This window comes from Cucurbita pepo, chromosome 10 (genome assembly GCF_057944985.1).
Source record: "Cucurbita pepo subsp. pepo isolate OVF chromosome 10, ASM5794498v1, whole genome shotgun sequence".
In the NCBI taxonomy this organism is placed as follows: domain Eukaryota; kingdom Viridiplantae; phylum Streptophyta; class Magnoliopsida; order Cucurbitales; family Cucurbitaceae; genus Cucurbita; species Cucurbita pepo.
Window position 1 is genome coordinate 5,542,598 of NC_141807.1, and position 25,389 is coordinate 5,567,986.

Here is a 25,389-nt window from a genome sequence, read left to right on the forward strand (position 1 = left end):
CAACCAATAGCTGTCGATGGGGGTCGGTGTATTGGGAACGTGAAGCTTAATGATTGGTCTGTCTTCTTTACTCATGCTGGCATGGAGGGATTTTAATGGGCCTGTGATATTTCTAATAAACTAAATGGGCCTCATGGGCCGATAAATGATTAATATGGGCCACTCTTGCCGGCCTTGTCCAAACGGAATGTCTTAGTAGTACCCAACGAACTCCGCCCGGAAGAAAAAACCCGAAATGGGAAAAGACCGCTGAACCGGAAGACCGAGTCTGTCCGGTTGGTTTAAGCCATGCTTGATTTTGGGTTTTTTGGTAGTCGATTGGATCGGTTTGGTTTTAGAAGAGTTTGGGTTTTTTTTGGGTACTTTATCCTTTCATGACACGTGCATTAATCTTCCCATAATACTTATAATTATTTATTTAATTTTTAATAGCTACTTTAATTATTTTTATTTATAATAATTATTGTAAGAAAAAATCAAGATTATTAATGTAATTTTGAATAATATGTGATTGTTATACCGGGAGGAGTGTCTATAATATATGAATAAGTTTGAGTGTTTTATCTTGATAATTGTTACAAATGATTTGATCCAAATAATTCATGTAAAAACATGTGAGCCAATGTATCATATACGATAAATTTATATAAGACTAAACTATATATTATTTAATATCTACATATAAATCTGCACGACACACATTGAGAGTCAACTTGAAAGCGCAACATGCTAGATGACAACGTGGGTCGACACGAACAAGCTAGGACTGCAAGCTGAGATCAGGAGAGACTTGGGTCATGCGGTAAGGAGTTGGGTTGAACAGGCTCGTTTGGTACTCTAGAAAATAGGCTCAAAATTCATTATTGATCGACGGAAAAAAATCCGATCGAAAGAATTGGGCGATACAAAGGTGGGTGATTAGGATTGCGTGAATCCCGACATTCCAACAACTTGTCGGAATTCACAAGTTTTCTAACGACTACAGATTTTATAAAACTATTACACACTCAAACCAACTCTCACCCTTCTGAACGTCAAGTGTCACGTATGCATCCAAATCATACGACTCTTCACCTTCATCAACTTTGCTTTAAGATTGTATCATAATTATTTTGAGATCGGATATTCAAATTTCCGTGTGACGTTGAATCAATTTAAATCCTGGATAAATTTTATTTAAGAAAAAACATATAATAATGGAGAAGGGTAGCGTAGTAATTAAACAATGGTTCAGTTTCTTGTGATAGACGCGGAGTAGAGTGAAAAATTCAAAAAGTAAAAAACAAGTGAGAGAAACAGAGAAGAGAGGAGAGAGAGAGAGAGAGAAGAACGTGCATAGGGTTGCGTTGCAGAGAAGGAATGTCGTCCTCCAGATTTGGGGATTCCATCACGATATTGATGTGCGTTGCTCTCAGAAAAACCTCGCTAATCTTCCGTCACGTTTCGATCTTAATCACCGATCTCATCGCCGTCGCCGCCTCCGCCATCAGATTCTCCCGCTGGTTTCTCCGCCCAACCGTACAGCTTTCCGAAAGGTACTCTACAATGTCGTTGATGATTATTCGCAACGATCGTTGACTCTTGATATCATCGTCGCTCCTCCTGCTTCATTTTCTTTTCTTGCTGCTCACTTTGATTTGATTTTCAACAAATTTCAATAGGATTCTCGTTTTTTGTTTCTGCTAACTCTTTCGTGCTTGTTTGATTTTCTCTTGGAATTTGTGTAATCTGATGGAATCGATTTAGGAAGACGAAGTAATTTCACTATTTATTTATTTTTATTTTAAAAATAAAAATTAAATAATTAGTCAACCAAACTTTGAATTATGCTCTAAACGAATCTATATCCTTTTTGAAAATTAAAATTTCAAAGTGATGGTTGAAATTATTGTTATAATCAGATTTTATATATAAGTTGTCACGTCAATTTATATATGATGAAAGTGTAAATTATATCACTTATTATAGCTTCTAATTAATTTAATTTTGTCATTTTTGATGATGGGAGAAGCATATAATAAGATTGGAAGGTCAAAAATTGATGAGATTTTTTGTTTGGTGTTTGGAGATTTGGGGTTTAGGGTTTAGGGTTTGTGAGGTTTTTTTTTTCTCCCTTCTTTAAATATGGTGGGGACTGTGGGGGTTCTGTGTTTATTTTATTTATTTATTATTATTTAATATTGGTAGATGAAACTTGTATTTTTATTTAAGTATTAAGATAATATTTAAATATAATTCAATTAAATTGAAATAAAAAAGTGTTTTTGAAATTGACTTTAAAAAATAAAAAAATATTGTTAACGTACATTAGTTGGGTTAGGTTGAGTCGGTCAAATATTATTAATATCCTTTACGGAAAGATATAATAGGTAAAATATTTGTAAATATGAATAAAATTATAAGTATATTTTGGTAGTCAACGATATTTTTGAACTTAAAAGTAGAATATTAAAATTAGATTAAATGAATTTAATAGTCATTTTGATTGTATTTAAAATCTGATAAAAAAAAAATGTAAAAGAGTTTTAGAAAAATGTAAGAAAAATCAAACTTAAAATCATTTAACCCCTCAATAAATACCAAATCATGGGACAAAATATAAGAGAGAGAGGGAGAGAGAGAGAGGGAGAGAGAGGGAGGGAGGCATGCATTTAAAGCGAAGAGACAACGAGGCGTTGACTCATATAATGCCAAGACAACCAACCAACAAGTAGAAATCTCTACACAAACTTATATATTAATGCTTCCTATAACACACAGCCTTCACTTCATGCAAACAAACACAGATACACTTACCAGTTTAGCTGCCTGCTTGCTTATTCATGATCACATGCCTGCTTATTCATGCTTTCTTCCCAACTTTCACATCTTACACATTGCGTAATCCATTGCATCCACCACGAAATCTGTAACAAAAAAAAAGTTTTGAATCACTCGCTTTTCGTCTAGTTTAAAATGAAAACACTTAAAAAGTCATTTCAAATAGGTTTAGAAAACAAAATACCTGCATCTTCTTTGGTGAAGCAGAGTGGAGGAGTAATTCTAAACACGTTTCCATAGGATCCACCCTTCCCAATCAGCACTCCCAAGTCTATATTCCAGAGCAAAACGTCGATAATAAGCAGAGAGCTAGTAAATAAATATATCATCTTGTTATGATTTGTAGTTGTTGAGGATTGTTGGAAGAGTAGTCCACATTGGCTAATTAAGGGGTGGAACATGGGTTATAAGGAATACATCTTCATTGGTATGAGGCATTTTGGGAACATCAAAAGCAAAGTCATGAGAGCCCATGCTCAAAGTGTACAATATCATATACCATTGTGGAGGTTCGTAATTTCTAACATGGTATTAAGTCATTCCCTTAACATACCCATGTCAATAGAATCCTCGTATATCAAACAAATAAGTTGGGATCCGAAAGTGTAGTCAAAAGTGACTCAAGTGTCGAATAAGTAGTGTACTTTGTTCGAGGGCTCTAGATAAGGAGTCGAGCCTCGATTAAGGGGATGTTGTTCGAGGGCTCCATAGGCCTCAGGGAAGGCTCTATGGTGTATTTTGTTCGAGAAGAGGATGATTGAAGATTGTTGGAAGAGGAGTCACACATCGGCTAATTAAGGGGTTAATTATGGGATTTATAAGTAAGGAATATATCTCTAATGGTATGAAGCATTTTAAAGAAGTCCAAGACAAAACCATCGAAACTTTAAGGAGGGTAAATGTTCGTAATTTATAAGAGTAATCTATATTGTTTAGTGAGGCTAACCTTTCATATGGTCCATCACATGCAAAGTTTCAGCTTTGGCAGGCGTTTTCAGCTCTCGATCAGTCACAAGTTCAACACCTAGCATTAGTCCTCTTCCCCTCACGTCTCCAATAACTGCACGGATTCAAAATAGGAAATGTAATCTTCAACAACCAACCAACCAAAAACCATTTTCTTTCAACATTTCAAATAGGCAAGTAACCATTTTCTTACTATCATATTTGTCCTTCAAAGCAATGAGCCTATCTTTCAGATAAGTGCCAACGACATGGGCGTTCTCCTGAAGCTTTTCCTTTTCAATCACTCTCAAAACAGCCAGTCCAGCAGCAGTACAGACAGGGTTTCCACCAAAAGTATTGAAATAGCTCCTACGGGTCAAGACCTCTGCTATCTCAGGAGTGGTTACTACAGCCCCAAGGGGAATGCCATTGCCAATGCCCTATGTAGAAAAAACACAAAGGAAATAATTAGAGATTAGCTCATGCCATGCATCCACGCAGCTAATTCTAACTCAAATGGAAGAGAAATTTAACCTTTGCCATGGTCACTATGTCAGGAACAACACCTTGGGACTCGAATCCCCAGAAGAAGCTCCCAGTGCGGGCTAATCCTGACTGAACCTCATCGGCAATACAGAGTCCTCCTGCTTTCTTTATGGACTTATACACTGCAGGCAAGTAACCAGGGGCTAATTCAACGATACCCCCAACCCCCTGTGTCGTAGCAATGGTAAATTTTTAATTGAGAACCAGAACCAGTCATTTGAATGTACTTGAGAGAGAAAGAAATGTTACCTGTATTGCTTCAGATATAAAAGCAGCAACTTGACCGGTAGTTCCAAATTCAATCAAGTCTTCCACATCTTTTGCATACTTCTCGCCGTCGGCACCAAATATACCTCTGTATGGATCTGGGTTTAAAGCATGATGAACTCCACTCTGTTTCCATGATTAGTAATGTTGTCAAACAATCATCCTTATGATAATTAGGTATATGATGTGTTTTATTGCTAGATAAATTCATGGAAGTTCATCCCCTTGGATTAAAAGAACAAGGATGATGAACAGTGACCCATACCTTATCAAGTTATCTTAAACTTACAGATAAGGTGGGCACAGACGAAAATTGCACGGATTTCTCAATTTTTTTAGTACAACAAAACTGGGACGATGATAACGACGAAATTGATAATGTAAACAAAAATATTTTATAGAGTTCTTACAACTTTTTGTAGAGAACCACGTCTTCGTTTCTTTAAGGGATAAAAATAGCGGTCGTAATCATCGCCACATCATATTAAGATATAGAACTAGAAGTCGCCATCTCAATACACTTATTTAGTATTGGGGAACGACAATAATTTTCCCAAAGGTAAAGCATAAGCAACTTAAAAACAAGCGGCAAGAAAAGCAGTAAAGCACAATCAGAAGCACTTTGGCCTAAATAAATACCCAATTTGTATTCATCAAAATATGACAAATGAAAAGACAGAGGTGACTTAAACCTGTATGACATTGAACTTCCAGATGCTCTGTGCGGTGGCCCCCATGGTCCCGGCTGCATTTCCATGATAAGCATTCCTTAGCGATATTATGTCGTGGCATCCAGTGTAAAGTCTAGCCATCATCATTGCAAGCTCGTTGGCTTCCGTCCCAGAATTGGTGAAGAAGACCACCTAACCAAATCGGAAGCTCCAAATGTTACTAAATACTCAACTTCTTAGCTATAGTGGATCATCATCATTATTATAAACACGAGTTATAGATCGAGGACTTGTGTTTGATATCATTGATAGCGAGGAAAAAAAAGGGTAACAATTACCCAGTAAGTGCAATTCTAGTTATATTCATTTGATTCTTCTAGCTAAAATCCAAGTGGTTCATTTACCTAAATGCATGATTATTTACAGAACCAAACCACATGGCTCTTGTCTCATCAAGCCAATAATTGCAACATTAAAAAAGAACATATAAGACAAGACAAGCTAGCTAAGTAAAAAAGAAACATGTTCATCTTTCCTTTAAATACTGCTGATTCATATCGCTGGTGATGTAAAGTGCCAGAATACATCGAGATTCCATCATACATTATATATATCTTATAGCTTAATTTATAATACGTATATGAATGTCATACGACTCTGCTTTTAACACTATAATTCATTGAACTACAACTGTAAATACGACAACCAAAGAGCTTGTCTGTATCTTATATGGCCTAAAATTAATGTTGGCCGATGGCTTCCACTATAAATTATGTGATTTCTATTGATGACTAATAGTTAAAAACAAGCAACAGTGACAGCGTTAATATCATTCTTCTTTCCATGTATTACTAATTTTTCTGGGCGAGGAATAAGAAAGCACTTGCGAACCTTAAGATTTCCCGGTAACTTCGAAGCCAGAGCTTCAGCAAAATCAGAGACGGCTTGGTTGAGATAGAGAACAGTGGAGTGCTGCAAGCGCTTGGTTTGATTGACGATCGCGTTCACAATATCCGGATGACAGTGTCCACAGTTAACCGTCGCGATCCCGCCGAAAGCGTCCAGATATCTGCGCCCTTTGTCGTCGAATAAGTATTGCATCTTTCCATCTACCACAAGCAACTATAGAAATAGACAGTCCAAAAGAATTAGTCCTCCCAAATAAACACGCAGATAGATGAAGCAACGTGATAGAAAGAAACAGAAATCAAATCAGATCGATTTCTCTCTCAATCAAATTTCTTACGGAAAACAAGCAAAAATGGAGAAGGAAATCAGAACAAATACGAGTGTACGTAATTACAAAACCTAAATGGAGGCAAAACGGAAGCATAGATCCTCCAAACGATCAGTAGGAGATAAACTAACCATTCAAAATCCGAAAAACTCAATAAAAAGTTCGAAATCGTAATTCGAAAAACAGAATTAGACAGAAACACAAAATGGACGATCCTATCCTATCATCGACACACACACACACACACACACAAACATACATATAAACATGTTAAAAAAAAAACAATAAAACATAATATAATCGAGGATTCTCACCGGCTTCTGGTAGTAGTTACACACTGACGGGCTAAGGAACTCCTTCCGCTTGGCGAGGATCTCATCGGCGGAAGGGCCGTTGTAGGGCGGAGGGGAGTAATCGAAGGGCGGAATTGAAGGAACAGCGACGTCATTGTGAAGAGTAGCCTCCTTATGAGCGGACTGAGAGAAGCAACGGAGGCGGGAAAGGGATTTGAATCCTGAAAATCTCTTGAGAACGAAGCTCTGCATTGAAGCGATTGTCGGGTTCTTCTGTCTTCTCAAAAATTCAAGAAATGTGCCTGAATTACAGCCAGAGAGAGAGAGAGAGAGAGACAGAGAGACAGAGAAAACGAGCAGTGAACTGCGATGGCCAAACCACGGAACGTTTATATAGGGAAGGCGGTGGAGGGAAGGCAGCGTGCTGAGTCAGAAATTACTTATTTTATCATTTAAATTTAATTAAATATATTAAACAACCAACTCTTCTTTATTTTAGTTTTCGTAATTTTAAATCTACCAATTTAATTTTTCCTATAAATTTTAGAAACGTATTAATATTTTACTTTTCCAAATATAAAAATTATTATTATTATTATTTTATAATTTAACTAAAAAATTACCATTAAAATTTTAAACACTATATTTGACCTTTGAAATTACACAAACTAAACTGTAATTAATTTTTAAACATATAAAGTAAAATAGTAACACTTATAAAAAATAATTTGAACTATAGGCCTAAAATATAATATAAGTTAAATTATAAATTTGATTAAATTTTTTTAATTATATTTATTTAGTTTTTTTTTTATTAAATAGATTCACGTCTTTAAATACTAAATTATCATGATCTACGATAAATATCTTTTAGACATAAAATTTAAAGTATATTAACGAGTTAAATGAATAAAACCATTATAGACGGAGAATATATTAAATAATTAATAATCGTGAAAAGAAAATTCAAACTCATAGCGTAGAATATATTAAATAATTAATAATCGGAAAAGAAAATTCAAACCCAATTTATACCTTATGTCTTGGATACTTAATTTGGTTAACTATCTTTTAAAGGATATTTTTTAGTATTAAAGATAACTAATTAATTGTATCAAAGTAAACTTAATATTTATTTTTATTTCATAAATTGTCATAAAGAGCTCTTTTATGATTCGTATTTATTCAAAAAAAAAAAAAAAAAAATCTAAAATTTGTGTGTGCGATCTCACATCTGTGGTTGGAAAGAAGAACAAAACTTCTTAGTAGACGTGTTTTAAAATGGTAAGATTGACAACAGTACGTAATAGCTTAAAGTGGACAATATTTATTAGCGGTGAGTTTGAACTGTTATTATTTTTTATTTATGTATACAAGTGGTAAATTTTTTTTTTTTATATATATAGATTATATATTTTAAAGATATTTATTATTTGGAAAAATGTTGTAAGGTCAAATCTTATTAAATATAATTATTTATTTTTTAAATTAAAAAAATTTGCTTTTAGGAATATTTTAAAATAAAATACTAATAATTTCTATCTATATTTTTTCTTATAATTTTATTTAAAAAATAAAATTAATTCAATTTTAAATAATTTGTAAGTAATTTAGAGTCATTTTCACTCAATTTCATTTATAACTAACTCAAAATTACTTAATCGAGAATATGATAAATTTGGGTTACTCTAAAAAAAATTCGTATTAAATAAAAGTAATTGAAAAATAGATTAAAACCTTTATATATATATATATATATATATATAAAAAGAAATGGGTATAAAACAAAAACCAAGGGGATGAATAATAGGTGTAAATTTATTAATTTATTACTTAATCGACATCACTTGGCTGTCACGTATTTCCGTGAAAGTCCAGAAAATACAATGCTTTGATTGGAGGGTCACAATCAGACATGTCACCTTCAGGCACCTTGTGGAATTAAGAAATAAAAATAAAAATTAAAAAAAGGTAAACGGCCACATCAGGCCTTTGATGAGATCGACAGCTTTGAGATGTCGATCAGAGAGTGGTTGGATGGGAATATGCCCCAAATCATCGTATCCTTTTTGACACGTGGGATGTTTGTTATGAATTTATAGAAATATGCTAATATTATCCCATTTTACAAATTAAAATAAATTATATAAAAAACTTTTACCTTTTAAAAAATTACCAAAAAATTGTAATATTATTTTAATTTACTAATGAGTTGAGATATATACCTTCAATAAAAAAATTAGAGGTTAAATATAACGGCCACAACAGATATTGCTTTCCTTTTCGGGCTTCTCCTCAAAGCTTTAAAACGCGTCATCACAGCCCACTCTCTTTAGGGCCCACTGTCCTCCCAGGCACTCTTTCCTTCCTCCAATCGACGTGGGACCGCCCCCAAATCCACCCCTTTGGCGTCAGCGTCCTTACTGGCACACCGCCTCGTGTCTACCCCCCTTCGGGGAACAGCGAGAAGGCTAGCACATAGTCCGTGTCTGCCCAGCGTCCTCACTGACACTCTTTCCTTCCTCCAATTGATGTGGGACTGCCCCCAAATCTACCCCTTTAGGGGTTTCCACACCATTCTCTTCCCCAACTAATGTGGGACATCACAATCCACCCCCTTCAGGGCATAGTGTCCTCGCTGACACTCTTTCCTTCCTCTAATCGATGTGGGACCGCCTCCCAAATCCACCCCTTTGGGGCCAACGTCCTTACTGGCACACCGCCTCGTGTCTACCCCACTTCGGGGAACAGCGAGAAGGCTAGCACATAGTCCGGTGTCTGCCCAGCGTCCTCACTAGCACTCTTTCCTTCCTCCAATCGATGTGGGACCGCGCCCCCAAATCCACCCCTTTGGGGCCCAACGTCCTTACTGGCACACCGCCTCATGTCTGGCTCTGATACCATTTGTAAGGTCCTAGATCCACCGCTAGCAGATATTGTCCTCTTTGGGATTCCCCTCAAGACTTTAAAACCGGAAGATTTTCACCCTTGTAAATGGTGATCACACCCTTATAAATGGTGGTTTATTCTCCTCCCAACCAATGTGGGACATCCCATTAAAAACTTTTCAAGGACACCATCCACATGCATTGAACTATGCATCTCACTAACACTTTCTAATTCAGTCTCGTACTCACAAGAAGAAACTTTTGAAAAAATGTGGTTTTCATTTTCTTGTCCCGACCCTAGGAAGGGAAAGCTCTTCATTACCATTGCTACGGTGGTTGCGAGAGCTCTAAGTGAATCCGAAACAGGCCTGCTCTTTTTTCTCATATCGCACGCGCATCTTCAAGAGAGGGACTAAGTACATAGACGAAGCGGGGTCTCGAGAATGAAAGTCCATTCTCTCGTGCTTGAAGAAAAAAAGTTCAATCTTGTAAAACGACAACGTAGACGAAACTTGACAGTGTACCAGGATTTTGAGAAAACCATAATGATTCAAATATTTGGCCACCTAAATATGCCACTTTAAATAATTAAATCTTGTAGATATTAGTGGATTTCATGTGTGGCTAACTACGATTCTAGTGATATATATACGTGTCATAAAAAAATAGAAAATCCAGCTATTATCTATTATATAAACATTAATTTGATAAAATATCCACATCATTCTCATATAGCATAACAAATTTATTACCATGGTAAGTAATATTGGAAATATTTTCCATTTTAAGAATGAGAAAAAATATGCGTAAATGGGACGGGTTAGTCGATATCGAGCTACTGAAAATAAATTTCGACGGTTATATCTGTAACTCTTTACCAGGTTCGTAGAAAAATTTGGCGTGTTCTACAATAAAATTCGATAAGCGAAATTTCGAATAAGTGTTTAATAAACAATTTTGTTCGGTATAATCTTAGTCGAGAAGTTAGCTGGAACGTAGTTTAATAATTATAAGTCAACTATCTTCCACTACGAGACAAGAAATAAAAATTTAAAATATTGAGTTTGAAAATTAGTGGACTAAGTGCAACTAAACCCGAGAAATATGATTTAAAATTTATATTTAAGTCAAGACTACCGAGAAAAAATGATTAACAACGCCACCATTAATTCTTAGTTATTTGTTTTTCAGTTGAGCTACTCCATTAATTCTTACCTATTTTGTTTTTAAAATCTAAGTAAAATTTTGAAAAAGTCTTTATTTTTTAAATTGATTATGAATTCAAGTGTTTTTTTTTTTAATCTTAAGAGGGGTAAACTCGAAATACTAAATATGATCTCAAAATAACAAGGGTGAAGGTCGGGCAGTGAGACGATGGGGGATAAGCTTCATCATCGAGAGAAAAACATTTCGGATTACCAGCTAAGACCCCTAAATAACCGTTCAGTGATAAAGGAGGTAAATAGGAGGTTTGCCTAGAAGTAGCCACCCTTGAAAGAGTGCGTAATAGCTCAATGATCGAGCGTTCTTAGACTGAAGATGAACGGGGCTAAGCGATGTGTCGAAGCTGTGGGATGTAAAAATGCATTGATAGGAGAACGTTTCGCTTTAGAGGGAAGCACCCGCGCGAGCAATGGTAGACGAAGCGGAAGCGAGAACGTCGGCTTGAATAATGCAAATATCGGTGAAAATTCAATGCTCCAGGAACCAAAAAATAAAATAAAAAATAAACATAATTAAAAAAAAAATCAAGTTTATTTTAGTTTAGTTTGCCACATCATCATCTATTCATCACAATATCAAGTTTAGCTTAATTTGCCACATCATCATCTAGTAGTGGCTAGATCAAGTTTAGCTTAGTTTGCCACATCATCATCTATTCATCACAATATCAAGTTTAGTTTTTCATTCTCATTAATTGAAATATTTAAAAAAAAAATCACGATTCTCCGTAAACATATGATTTTGAAGACTAAACTTATAATTTAACTTTCGGTTATCACAGCTGCCCATTACTCTTTGAAAGCAAAATCTACCAATCTTCTACAAATTTATCGTGCAATTCTCGAAAACATTCACACTGTTTATTACAAGACAGTCTGTAGAATACTACTACACTTTTCTTTATTTGAGCATGTATCTTGAGATGAAAACTATAACTCAAATCTATCGCTAGCAAATCCGCTTTCGCTCGTTACATATTATTTTTAGCCTCATGGTTTTAAAACGCGCTTGTTAGAGAGGTTTCCACGTCCTTATAAAAAAAATGTTTTGTTTCCCTCTCCAACGACGTGAGATCTCACAATCCACCCCCTTCGAAAGGGGAATGAAACATAAAAGGTGTAAAAACCTCTCACTAGTAGACGCGTTTTAAAATCTTGAGGGAATATTTACTACAAATAGTTTTATTATAAAGAAAACTAAATAATTTATTCTTAAAATACCTAAATTCTTTTTAAAATAATTAGGTATTTTATTTCTCAAAAAATCTAAATGGTTTTATTATAAATTGGTCCATATAATTATTGGGCTTTAAACTCTATTGGGCTCATTCAAATAATAATAATATAAGAAATTAAAATGATAAAAGGATTAATATGGGCTCACCGTTAGCAGATATTTATTTTTTTGGGCTTTCTCTTTCGAGTATTCTCTTAAGAGTTTTAAAAAGTCTCGGCTGGGGAGAGGTTTTCACATCCTTATAAAGAATATTTCATTCCCCTAAATTGAATATATATGGATCTATTAGACACTTTTGAAAGTTTGGTCCATATAATTATTGGGCTTTAAACTCTATTGGGCTCATTCAAATAATAATAATATAAGAAATTAAAATGATAAAAGGATTAATATGGGCTCACCGTTAGCAGATATTTATTTTTTTGGGCTTTCTCTTTCGAGTATTCTCTTAAGAGTTTTAAAAAGTCTCGACTGGGGAGAGGTTTTCACATCCTTATAAAGAATATTTCATTCCCCTAAATTGAATATATATGGATCTATTAGACACTTTTGAAAGTTTAGGAACAAAATAGACACAAATCTCAAAGTTCAGACACTAAACTTATAATATAACCAAAAATTTATCACGTGAATTAAAAAAAAAGGCTTACCAATCAGGAACTAAACTTATAATATAACCAAAAATTTATCACGTGAATTAAAAAAAAGGCTTACCAATCAGGTTGAGATGAAATTAGCCTTACACGGTGTTAGATTAACACGACTATTCACAATGGTATGATATTGTCTACTTTGAGCATAAGTTCTCATGACTTTGCTTTAGAATTCCCCAAAATGCCTCGTACCAATGGAGTTAGTATTCATTACTTATAAACCCATGATCATTCCCTAAATTAGCCGATGTGGGACTTTCATCATCCAACACATGGCACTTTGATTCATTTAAATTTTTGGGGTGAAGTTGTAACAAGGTAGAAACCTGTGGTCCGATTGAATCCTTTGCCCGCTTTAATTTTAGGAAGAAAATAATAATTGGGTAAAATAATAGAAAATTTCCCATGAAAAAAAGAAAAAAAGGGTTTTATTTATTTATTTATTTATCTATTTTTGAATAAATAATAAAAAATAGCCCGTGAACCCTTTCATATTATTAGCCAGCTGTCACATCAGACAACCGAGAGGACTCAACGACTCGAAGTCCCCTCAACTGCAAGGGCCCCACTAGTTCAAAAAAATCAATGATTTTGATTGATTTTATAAATTATTTCTTTTGTCTTTTTTTTTTTTTTTTTTTTTGTTTTAATTTAAAAATATTAATATTATATATATAAATGACTTTGGATCACAATCAACTAATCCAATCCATAACACGTGTGATGCACGTGATTTTATCATTTTATTTTACTACACAGGAAAAAGTTTTATGAAATAGACTTTGACCTCTCGGTTAGATCGTAGTGTTTCATGTCTATGGTCTAGTCACTTCGACTCGAATAGTTGTAATAGGGCAAAAGATATGATTGTCTTTTTTTAATGTAGTTCTACTGTTAGATCGTGATGTTTCATATGCATGATCCAAATCTCACCCATACACACCGGAAGATGAAATTATTAATGGAGAAACCTGGTTAAAAGGGTTGTAGGGAATATTTCCATAAATCGATTACATTTCCAAATATATATGGCAGACATTATTATCGGATTTCAAAGACAGATGGAGTCAATCTTATTACCCTCATCAGATCAATTCAGGTTGGCACACGACGCCCTCAGAGAAAGAATCTTTCTAGAGATTTTCAAAACTAACGAAGAACTGAAGCCCACGGATCAAGATGCAAAAGCATAATGCAAGAGAGAATCAGTGGTCAACTCAATGTGTAAACCTCTTTTGATCGAGCAAAAGTGGATAAGACTAAAGAATAGCCGTTGATCTCCAAGCTGGAACTCTTTTTTGAGTTTTCCAATATCAGTCGTGCCTAAAATCAAACATCTTTTATTCATTACACGAAAAAGAAAGAAAAGTTCTATATGTTAATACAAAAAAAAAAAAAAAAAATCACACCTACCACACACTAAGTCGATAGTCCAAGCTGAGTTTATTGATTTTTAAGAGTTCGACTAATATACAAGTTCAGTCATGTTGCCCTACAAAGATATGTATATAAGCCTATGAGAGCTCACTGCTAGCAGATATTGTCTTTCTTGGGGTTTCGTTTTCCCTCTCCAACAAATGTGGGATCTCAGAATCCACATTTTTTAAGGGTCAGCGTTCTCACTTGCGCACCACTTGGCGTCTGACTCTAATACTATTTGTAACATCCGAAGCCCACCGTTAGTAGGTATTGTCACTTTGACCCATTACGTATTGTCGTCAGTCTCACAGTTTAAAAACGTGTCTACAAGGGAGAGGTTTCCACACCCTTATAAAGAATATTTCGTTACCTTCTCCAACTAATGTAAGATCTCACAATCCATCCCGACCCAACATCCTTATTAGCTGGACCGTTCAATCTCTAACCAAGAGGTTGAGACACAAATTTGTAGCTATTATTAATGAATATTAATACTCATATGAATGTAGAGGATATCACGAGGGACATTTCCAAATAAAAATACTATTTGCATTAATTTCATATTTGTTTTTTATTTTCTTTTTTCTACTTGATTTGACAACGAATCAACCACTTTAAATATATTTATTTATATTTTTTAAAATCAGCCACCTTTAATTGCTAGTTTATAACAAAACATTCTCTAATTATGTCGTTTAACTCCAAAGGAATTATATAATATATAATTAATTAAGCTTTCTCATAATAAACAAATATTAATTATTTAAATATTTATAATATTAAAAAAATCGTTTTTTTAATGCGTTTATAATGGTTGTCGGTTGCCTGTGGAAAGTTAAAATTTTAATATATAGTATAAAAATAAAATAGTTGTATCGGGATATCAATTGCATCTATCGAGCTCAATAGACGTTCAATAAAAAAAAGGGCAAAATAGTAATTTACTAAATGATGAAAGAGAACAAACCGAAAAAAAAAAAGAAGTTAAATTGTTGTCTGGTTTGGCTAGTTATGTATCGTCCCCCTCTCACAACAACCCATCCTTTTTGGGAGTCAACGTTCTCAATTGCACTATTGTGGCAGCGGAATAGCGATTGTACGACATTTGTTCTAACCTAACAAACAAGTCAGTCGTGAGAAATTCGGACGTCGTGGACAACGTTGGCGTATGTTCGGGGCTCGAGTCACGTTTGGGATAAATGTTTTAGAAAACGTGAGCGATAAAATACATTTGAAAACGATTTGAAATAATTGAAGAAAAAAGCAACGTTATATGACTATAAGCAGATAAAGGAACATCACAACTCATGATAGAAAGAAGTGACAACTAGTCATATCCTTCATAGTATATTTTAGGGCTAAACGGGGCATTTTAGCCACGGGGTGTAAACATGATTTTGGTGAGCGGTCATACACTTATATTGATATAACATGAAATAGTAAAAACATATCTACGATGAAAGCATGTAAAAAGGGGTTTGGAACGAGCATGCAATCATGGACAACACGTCATGGACAAACATGATTGGGACATCGGACATCGGACATGCGGCCATAGACAACATGTCTTGGACAAGCATGACTGTGACAGCTGGCACACCGCCCGATGTCTAATTCTCATACCATTTGTAACAGCTCAAACCCACCACTAACAGATATTATCAGTTTTGGCCCGTTACGTATCATTGTCAGCTTCACCGTTTGAAAACACGTCTACTAGGAGAGAGATTTTCACACTTGAAAAAGAAGTCACGAGCCAAGTAAAACAAAAGTGGAACATATCGTACCTAAGGACCTAGAAATCACTGAAAAACATAAAGTAGCATCACGAACACGAGAATTACACTCGAGCCAAGATTAATATTGATGACATAGTTCCTAAGGTTTCACCGACTCCATTCGTCTCTCAAAATTCATCAATTAAATCACATATTTTCGGTTTAAGTAATGATTAAAGAAGAAAATTAACAAATTTTTTTTTAAATTTAATTAGCTTAGTGGAGTTTAAGAGAATGAGTTGGACGTGAGATGAATAATCAATCTTTTTCCTAAAATAATAATAAAATTAAATAAAAATTATACACAAATTAATCAAATCAATTAATCTCTATAATTGCCATCTTGTTCTTATTGTAAAATTCAAAATCCCTATTGGGCCCTTCTCAACACAATGTTATATCCACCCAAATTAATTCATTTTTATTTAATTCCATAACGTTTACACTATTTTTTTCTCTCCCATTTCTCGGGTAACAATTCAAATCTATCGTTAGCAGATATTATCCTCGATGGGCTTTCTCTTAAGGTTTAAAAAACGCGTATGCTAGGGAGAGGTTTCCGCATCTTCAAGCCGATGTGGGATCTCACAATTCAACCCTACAGGGTTTAGTGTCCTCACTGACCTTCGTTCTTCTTTCGGGTTTCCCCTCAAGATTTTTAAAACGCGTCTACTACGGAGAGGTTTCCACATCCATATAAAACTGTTTCGTTCCCCTACCCAACCGATGTGATGTCTCCATGTCTCGTGTTTGATATACTTTGAAATGGGTAAAAGATAAAAAATAAAACGAAGGAGAAACGAGCAGTAAGTCAAGACGACAAATCTAATCAAACTGTATTAAATAGTTCGTGAATATGAATTGTTTGGATATGATTTGATTAGCTCGATGTTTTTTTTTATTTTTATGTATGGATTTTGTAAGGGGAAAAAAGGAAATAGGTTGGAAGGAAGTCAATTTTTGGGGTTGTGATGGAAATTGTTTGGTTGTGATGATTAATTGGTACGCACGTGAGTAGGTGGGTACGCATGCGGCACTCAAGATAATATTTAATTAATAATAAAATATTATATGAAATTAAATAAAAATATTAAATATTTTAATTATTTATTTTAGAATTAAAAACTAAAATAAAATATTTAAAAAAGAATTTTATGGGTGAAAATAATATTTATTTTTTTAAGAATGAGGGGCAGGGAAAATGGTGGTCAACCTCTTTGTATGGGAAGGGAAGGTCCAAGAAGACTGGGGCAGGGTGAAAAGGTCAGGCGGCACGTGCATGAAAAGAGGTGGAAGTGAAGCCAAAGGTGTTCAGTGGAGGAATCTGCACGTGACGAGAGAGAAACAAACTTCGAAATGGCATTTAGCTGTCAATCCCTCCAATTCTCTCTCACGGGGCACCGTCCTCCTCCTGCCCAAACTGACCCAAAAAAAAAAAAAACTCCTATTTTCTCTCTCTTCATATATTTTTCCCAAATTGCCCTCGTAGTTTTAAAATTTTTAGGTTAAATTATGAATTTTTTCTATTATATAATATTCGATCATACCCGGGACTCTTCCATTATCCATGGACAAATATTCTTATCTGTCGATCTATTCAATACTGGAATCAGACGTGCCGTGGGTATTTCGTCTCCAGAGTAGGATCTGCAGGTCAAATTAAAGCCATGAAACAAATAGAGTCAAATCTTGTCGAATTAGAAGCACAATTCGCTTCTGATCTCGATAAACCTACTCAGGATCAATTGGCAAGAGGACAACGATTACTTGAGTTGCTCAAACAATCTCAATCAGCCCCTCTCACGGTAGAAGAACAGATAATGACTATTTATACCGGAACGAATTGTTATCTTGATCCATTAGAAATTGAACAAGTAAGAAAATTTCTCATTGAGTTACGTAGTTACGTAAAAACGAATAAACCTCAGTTTCAAGAAATAATATCTTCCACCAAGACATTCACCCCTGAACCGGAAGCCCTTTTGAAAGAAGCTATTCAGTAACAAATGTATAAAGACCTATTAAATTAAATGTATTTGTTGGCGGGCTAAATAACGAATTTTGTCGTATGATTTATGTGACACTCGAGTAAATTACTGATACGTGAATAAACCGAGATTACGTATAAATAAGTGTGATTCTGCTTTAAAAGAACACGTAAATATTTTCAAATAAGGACAAAATTTAAATGAAAAAAAAAATTAAAAATTAAAAATAAAAATTGTTTAATATAAATGAAGAGGAACTGGTGGTCTACTTTCTTTTAAGATCCCAGGAAGAGAAACCAAACGCCTCTGGTGGCGCGTGGGCAGCGAGTGGAGGAGACGCGGCGGCCAGTGAAGAGTGGACGGCGGCGGTGGTGGCTGGGAAATGGGTTCTCGAGAGAGAAAGAAAGCAGCAGCTTCGTCTCTGAATCATCACAAGTCTAAAGAATTTCGTGCCTCCACAAGCTCTAGTGCTGTACTTCCTTTATAACCTTACAAATTTCATGCTTTTCATTTGAAAATTTACTAAATTTTGTTTCTCGATTGAATCGAGTCGGTTTAGTCCATTTAAAATCACGAACGAACACCGTGTTTGCTTCGAAATTCCTCTCGATCTATCAAATTTTCACATCAGTTTCGATTCGATTGATTTATATCTAAAGTCGAGCAACTTCACCTCTTTCCTTTACACATATCTAAAATCAAATTTTTTTTTTTAATTTTTTGAGACGGGATTTGATCATGTGCAGGTGGTGAATGTGGAGAATTTAGAGAGAGGATTTCTAATAAACGTGTTTTCAGAAAGGAATTCACCGGGATTATTGGTTCAGATTCTAGAAGCCTTTGAAAAACTAGGACTTGAAGTTCTCGATGCAGACGTGTCTTGTTCCGATTATTTCCAACTTCAAGCTATTGGAGAAGAGGTCGGTTTAGTCTCTCTAATATCACGGGTTAAAATATAAATTTTTGAAATCAAAATTGTCGTTTTTTGACGTACGAAAGATCGATATGCATAATATTTTGGATGGTTTTTGGCAGAATGAAGGCACCAAAATCATAAAGGCTCAAGTGGTGAAAAATGCAGTGAAGCAAGCAATCATGGAATGGAGTGAAAGTAATGGGCAAGCATAAATTATATATATATATATATATTACCATTTTTTATTTTCCCTATTTTTATTTTATTTTATTTTTCTCTCTTTTTTTTTCCAACATTATATAAAAAAAATTCAATAAAAAAATCATTTAAATTACTCGACTCGAATCAATTTTTACATAAATAAAAATTTAATTTTGATATAACGAATCAAATTTTATCAAATTCGGACTCTTAATTTAATTAAGTGTTACAATTTTAATATAAAACAATATAAAAATCTTCGTAAACTCGCTAATTTCATTAATAAAAAAAATAGTTTTAATATTATTTCTCTCTCTAATTTTATCAATAATTATTGAATATATAAGAGATTTTCTTATTTCCATTTAAAAAAAAATTAAAAAACTATATAATTTAATATTGAAAAATAAGAAACTCAAGTGAATACCTTTTAATAATATATAGGTCACTCTACTGTAAATCTAGACTAATACTCATATATTGTAGAATAAATTGTGTCTATGAATATAACCATTATAGGTAAGTTTATCCTTAACGAACGGTTCATAATTACAGTTGGGTTAAAAACCCATTTTATCCGTCTTAGATTTTAAGTACTACTAATTATCTAATGAACAATTTGTTTATGATTCAATCGAAAAATAGTAAATTTTGAAATTATTTTGAAACTATCTGTTTCGTTAAATACCCAAAATGGTAAACTTGTTGATTCAACTACAAAAGTTATTTTTCCTTAAGATAAATCAAATAACAAGTGTTTATAGGGAGTATTATTACTCACTTGAGATTAAAATCGAGTCACATATGACCATCGCGTAAAATATTAATCTTCTTAAAACTACAAGATTTCATGTGCGTGTTTTTTTATTTGTGCTCTAGAACGGAGTCACAGTGACTCAAAACAAAAATTGGGTCTCGAGCACGGTCAGATTGCTCTAGGTCATTACCACACCCGTCTGGTAATATACCATATACTTTTAATCAATCTATTAGATATAAATTTAAATTTAATTTAATTTTGTTAGGTCTAATAAATCTCCATTTTTAATTTTTAATTTTTAATTTAATAAGGAAAAATATGAAAAGAAAAAACAAAGGATGGGGGCAAAATAGGAATGCAATGGGGAAAAAATACAAATGGGCCAATAGAACCGGTCCAGTAATCTATCTATTTGAGATAGGCCCATATATTGATATCTGTACCCAATCCAAATGGGCCTGGTCCAACATTATAAATAGTTAATTGGGCTTTGTTTACACTTTGGGCCGTCTCACCAATTGACTTGTTGAGTGCTCCCCCGGTTTTCTGATACAGGCGGAGGAAATCCAAGCATTTCCGTTGGCTGCCGGCAAACAAGAAACAGCGGTGGTTTTTTTCTTCTTCGTCAACAAAGAATCAAGGGAGAGGATCCGTCTCAGTTTTTTTTTTTTTTATAAAGGAGAAGCTTCATTAATCATGGATGCTACACAAAACTTCTGTGTTCTGTTTCAAACGATTTGGTTGAGAGGCTGTTGTTTGACCATCAGGGAGAAGAATTCGAGAGAGATAACGAACGATTGTAATGTGGAGGAGTTTCGTACTGACGAGAAGATGCATTTCAACTTCTGCTTCGAAGGCTCCCAGTCTCGGATGGTTCGATCATGTGAAACCGGCTCCGAAGGATCCAATCATCGGTGTTACGGAGGCTTTCTTGGCTGATTCGAGCCCTAACAAGATCAACCTTGGAGTGGTAATGAACTAACTCTGTTTCTCAATTTCTTTGATCGCGGTGTTTATTTGGAGTTCATGGAAGATTTTCGTGTTTTCATTCTTGAAGGGAGCTTATCGGGACGATGAGGGGAAACCGGTTGTGCTTCAATGTGTTAGGGATGCTGAATCGAAAATTTCCGGGAGCGAGTTTTTGTAAGTTCAAATGCTTTGTTTAGATGGAAAAACTAGCGAGGTTTAGTTTTCTGGTTTGCTGAGTCTTGCATTTATTCTCTTTACAATTTTAGAGAGTCAATTTCTGCTGCGGTGAGTTCAACATTTGTGGAGGAGAGTGTTAAGTTGATTTATGGAAAGGATTCAGATGTTATCAAGAAACAGAGATTTGCTGGACTTCAGGCACTTTCTGGAACTGGAGCATGCCGACTGTTTGCTGAATTTCAGAGGCATTTCCATCCCGATGTTCCAATTTTCTTGCCTGAACCAACTTGGTCTAAGTAAGTCCCTGTTTATGGTCCAATTTTCTCAATATTTCTCTTTCACTCTCTCTCAAATTTACTACTGACCTGCAGCCACCACAACATTTGGCGAGATGCTCAAGTGCCAGTGAGATCCTACCGCTACTATCATCCGGATTCTAAGGGTTTAAATTTTGGAGCATTCATGGATGATATCAAGGTATGATCGAAAATTTTCTAAGATTTCTATTTAAATCCCCAGTATTCATTTGAGTGTTCGTTGTTAGTTTGTCAATGATTATTTAACATAATTTTGAATTCATCTTAAATTCAAATCTGACCTGCTTCAAGTATTTGTGTGGATTTATACTCGGAGTTTAATATTTGTTATATGTCTGTTACGTTCTTATTTGATGTAGAATGCCCCAGAAGGTTCCTTCTTCCTGCTCCATCCTTGTGCTCACAACCCAACTGGTGTCGACCCAACGGATGAACAATGGCGCGAAATTTCAAATCAGTTGATGGTAGTTGCTAAGAATTTGATGGTCCAATTCAACCATTGCATGATTATTGTAGAGAATGATATGACTTAATTCTAACTTTGTCTGCCAGGTGAAACATCACTTTCCCTTCTTTGACATGGCGTATCAAGGTTTTGCCAGTGGAGATCTTGAAGAGGATGCCAAAGCTATACGGCTATTTCTTGGAGATGGACATTTAGTTGGATGTGCTCAATCCTTTGCCAAGAATATGGGTTTATATGGACACCGGGTTGGTTGTCTAAGGTTAGTTTATATATTGCCTGAACTTTAGATTGTTATCAATAAGAAGAGGATATTGGGTAGTGTAAAGTAATTGTCTTGTGCTATTAATGGAAGTACTCATAAAATGACAAGAATTTTATAACATAGATATTCTCAATTACATTTAAGAAGAGAGAGAAATGATTGATCACTTGGTCCAAGCAACATGGTGTGTTTGAACATTTCTTAATGATTGCATTTTGGTCCATATTATAGATCGTTTATTTATGGTCTTTTTTTTCTCTGTTAAGTTTAAACACATGAAGATTGTAAATTTGAACTTTTGGCCTGTTGGTCGATAACATATGTTGAACTTTTGGCCTCATATGTTGAGTATGTCCAAGTTAATTAACTTTTAATAGTGGTTTAGCCATCGTGTAAATACATGATAATTGAGTCCTTGATTTTTGTTGGTAGTGAGGCATATAAATAGACAAATAATTGATTTCTTATTTTGTTTTTTCTTGCAATTGGGCTTAATTTTCCAATCAAAATATTAATTAAAAACTTAACTCAAAGGCTTAATTTTATATTTTAAAATATGAAAAAAACTAAATTGGGTTACAAAAATCAAATACTGAGGTAAAGTGTATTGAAGCTCGTTCCATTTGAAGGAATTATCCCTTTGGCATGGCCATAATTCTGGTAAAATTGGGTTTATAAGCTATTAGATAGGATAGGAGTTAGCATGGTCTTAACTCTTGGGGCCTTTTATCTTATTTTGTGAATGGGTTGCATCAAATTTAGATCTTGACCTCTGCCTCTTGCCTGTTAGAATTCTTACATTACATCTTTTAACTCAAATTTCCCCCAATTTCAAGTGTTCTTGGCAAAGATCAACAGCAAGCGATGATAGTAAGATCTCAGCTTCAGCGACTGGCCAGAGCAATGTATAGCAGCCCTCCCATTCATGGTGTGTTATTAGTCTCAACAATCTTGAGCGATCCACTTCTGAAAGCTGAATGGATTGAAGAACTGAAGGTAATGGATGAATAATTTTGTACCTTCTTGATTGATTCCTTGGAGGATACTGATTCTGATGTGCTTTTGATCCTCCTGCATTTTTAAGGTCATGGCTGATCGCATTCGATCTATGAGAGCTAGTTTATTTGATAACCTTGAGAAATTGAATTCTCCTCTCAATTGGGACCACGTAGTCAAGCAGGTCAGTTATGAGTTTGATATTACAATCTTGGCTAAGTTGCATTTCTATTCCTCAATATCCATGTTTTTAGAACTCTTATTATCATTGCATTCTAAAGTATGATCTCGTTGACCCATATGCCATTACATTAAAATAAGATAATATCATAAAAATTCATCTGTCACATTCTGGGTTTTTTCATTACAATGATGGTAGTGTTAGAAGAACATGACTCTCCTCAATGGTATGATATTGTCCACTTTGAGCATAAGCTCTCATGATTTTGAGTTGGGCTTCCCAAAAGGCCTCACACCAATGGAGAGAGTATTTTTTGTTTATAAACTCATGATCATTCCCTAAATTAGCCGATGTGGGACTTTAATCATCCAACAGGTAGTATTGGGAGATTTGAACCCTCGACCTCAACGAAAAGTGTGAGAATCCCACATTGGTTGGGGAGGTGAACAAACACTCTTTATAAGGGTGGAAACCTTTCCCTAGCAAACGTGTGTTAAAGCCTTGAGGGGAAGCCCGAAAGGGAAAGCCCAAAGAGGACAATATTTGCTAGTGGTGAGCTTGGGCTTGCGCCGTTACAAATGACATTTGAGTCAGATACGGAGGCTGTTTCCCGAAGGGGGCTAGACATGAGACGGTGTGCCAATAAGGATGTTGGCCCCGAAGGAGGGTGAATTTGGTGGGAGTCCCACATCAATTGGAGAAATAAACGAGTGCCAACGATGACGCTGGCCCCGAAGGGAGGTGGATTGTGAGAATCCCACGTTAGTTGGAGAGAAGAACGAAACACCCTTTATAAGGATGTGGAAACCTTTCACTAGCAGACGCTTTTTAAAGCCTTGAAGGGAAGCTCGAAAGGGAAAGCCCCAAAGAGGACAATATCTGCTAGCGGTAGGCTTAGGCTTTTACAAAAAAGAGTTCGTGCTAACTGAGTTACGCTAATCTTGGTGTCATATTCTGGATTTTTGTTTCATTGGTTTACAAGAATGACATCTTGTAAATTATATTGATGAAACTTTATAAGATATTGAGAGATCATATGAGCATATTGGTCAAAACTATTGAAACATGATTCTGTTCAAGATGTTTAATATTTATGTATTGACATTATTGTAACATGATGTAGGTTGGAATGTTTTGCTATTCTGGATTGAACTGCGAGCAGATTGATCAGCTGGCGACGGATTTTCATATATACATGACTCGGGATGGACGTATGAGGTACCTCTAACAACATTACTAAACTAAAAAAAAACATCATTTTCGTCCTTATACTTCGGATTTTATTCAATTTTAATCGGTATCTTATATTTTTTTTAAAAGTTAATAGGGACTAAATTAGACATTTGAAAGTATAGAGAATTAAGATAGAAAAGTTTCAAATACATGGATCAAAATAGTATTTTAACGAAAGAAAAACAATTATTCACTTACGATTGTGGTTTTTGGGGCAGCATGGCAGGTGTGACGACGAGAAACGTAAGCTATATAGCGAGTGCAATGCATCAAGTGAGTAATTACGATCCAGAGTCTTTAAATGTCTCCAATGTTAGTTTCTAGTGGCTTCAACATAAGAAAAGTTCAATTGATTAGGTTTAGCGTCTTACTATTCAAATCTTCCTATTCTCGATTGTATAGCTCAGCCAATCAAACAATCACACGTCTTCAATCATATTTATTTTTAAGAAATCAATTTTAAAAAATAAAAACAAAACATATAAAAGATATTCATATAATTTAACCTAGAATTAAATTTACATGATAATTTTTAGTAAAAAAAACGTAAAATTGGAATGTAATAAAATTAATGAAGAGGTTGATGTAGTTAAAGTGTGGGACCAAAATAAAGTTAAGAGATGGAAGGAATATATGATATTATGGGTATAAATGAATGTCTGATAAGACGTGCGGTGGGTCCTGCCTCCTCAAATTTATCAACCATACCAACTAATTTAATTTACCAAATTCAAAAATTCATTCTTATAATATATTACCCACTAAATATTAGGTTTATTATAATTAATTATTATTAATTCAATTATGAATGTGCCGTGGAAATCAACCCAAAGAAAAGTATGGAACAAATTACTTGATAATCAAGATCAACAGTAAAAACAACTCGTTTCTGAACTCATGATTCGTATCACTTCACAAGAGGCTTGATCAATACTATTGGAATGAT

At 34.6% G+C, this 25,389-nt stretch overlaps 3 protein-coding genes across 4 annotated transcripts; 2 read left to right on the forward strand and 1 right to left on the reverse strand.

The window, feature by feature from the left end:
* Nucleotides 1-2,709: 2,709 nt before the first annotated feature.
* On the reverse strand, nt 2,710-7,146 carry LOC111803681 (alanine--glyoxylate aminotransferase 2 homolog 3, mitochondrial). Its single transcript, XM_023688197.2, has 9 exons — nt 6,801-7,146; nt 6,141-6,371; nt 5,271-5,441; nt 4,561-4,704; nt 4,300-4,479; nt 3,980-4,205; nt 3,767-3,880; nt 3,005-3,091; nt 2,710-2,906 (listed from the first exon to the last, which is right to left on the reverse strand). Exons 1-9 carry the CDS (start codon nt 7,029-7,031, stop codon nt 2,863-2,865), a joined length of 1,428 nt encoding a protein of 475 aa, XP_023543965.1. The 5' UTR covers nt 7,032-7,146; the 3' UTR covers nt 2,710-2,862.
* Nucleotides 7,147-18,226: 11,080 nt separating this feature from the next.
* Nucleotides 18,227-20,618, forward strand: LOC147790494 (uncharacterized). 2 transcript variants are annotated; one of them, XM_087127593.1, is made up of 4 exons: nt 18,227-18,437; nt 18,712-18,885; nt 19,001-19,076; nt 20,398-20,618. In XM_087127593.1, exons 1-4 carry the CDS (start codon nt 18,348-18,350, stop codon nt 20,517-20,519), a joined length of 462 nt encoding a protein of 153 aa, XP_086983719.1. In that variant the 5' UTR covers nt 18,227-18,347; the 3' UTR covers nt 20,520-20,618. The 2 variants fall into 2 exon arrangements, with proteins under 2 accessions (XP_086983719.1, XP_086983720.1); XM_087127594.1 differs by lacking the exon at nt 20,398-20,618 and having other exon boundaries at nt 18,228-18,437; nt 19,001-19,215.
* A 26-nt stretch (nt 20,619-20,644) lies between these two features.
* LOC111803841 (aspartate aminotransferase, mitochondrial) lies at nt 20,645-24,896 on the forward strand. Its single transcript, XM_023688431.2, has 10 exons — nt 20,645-20,812; nt 20,900-20,985; nt 21,078-21,284; nt 21,360-21,465; nt 21,665-21,769; nt 21,858-22,030; nt 22,870-23,029; nt 23,118-23,213; nt 24,334-24,428; nt 24,662-24,896. The coding sequence occupies exons 1-10, from the start codon at nt 20,645-20,647 to the stop codon at nt 24,765-24,767; spliced, it is 1,302 nt and encodes a 433-aa protein (XP_023544199.1). The 3' UTR covers nt 24,768-24,896.
* The last annotated feature ends 493 nt before the right edge of the window (nt 24,897-25,389 follow it).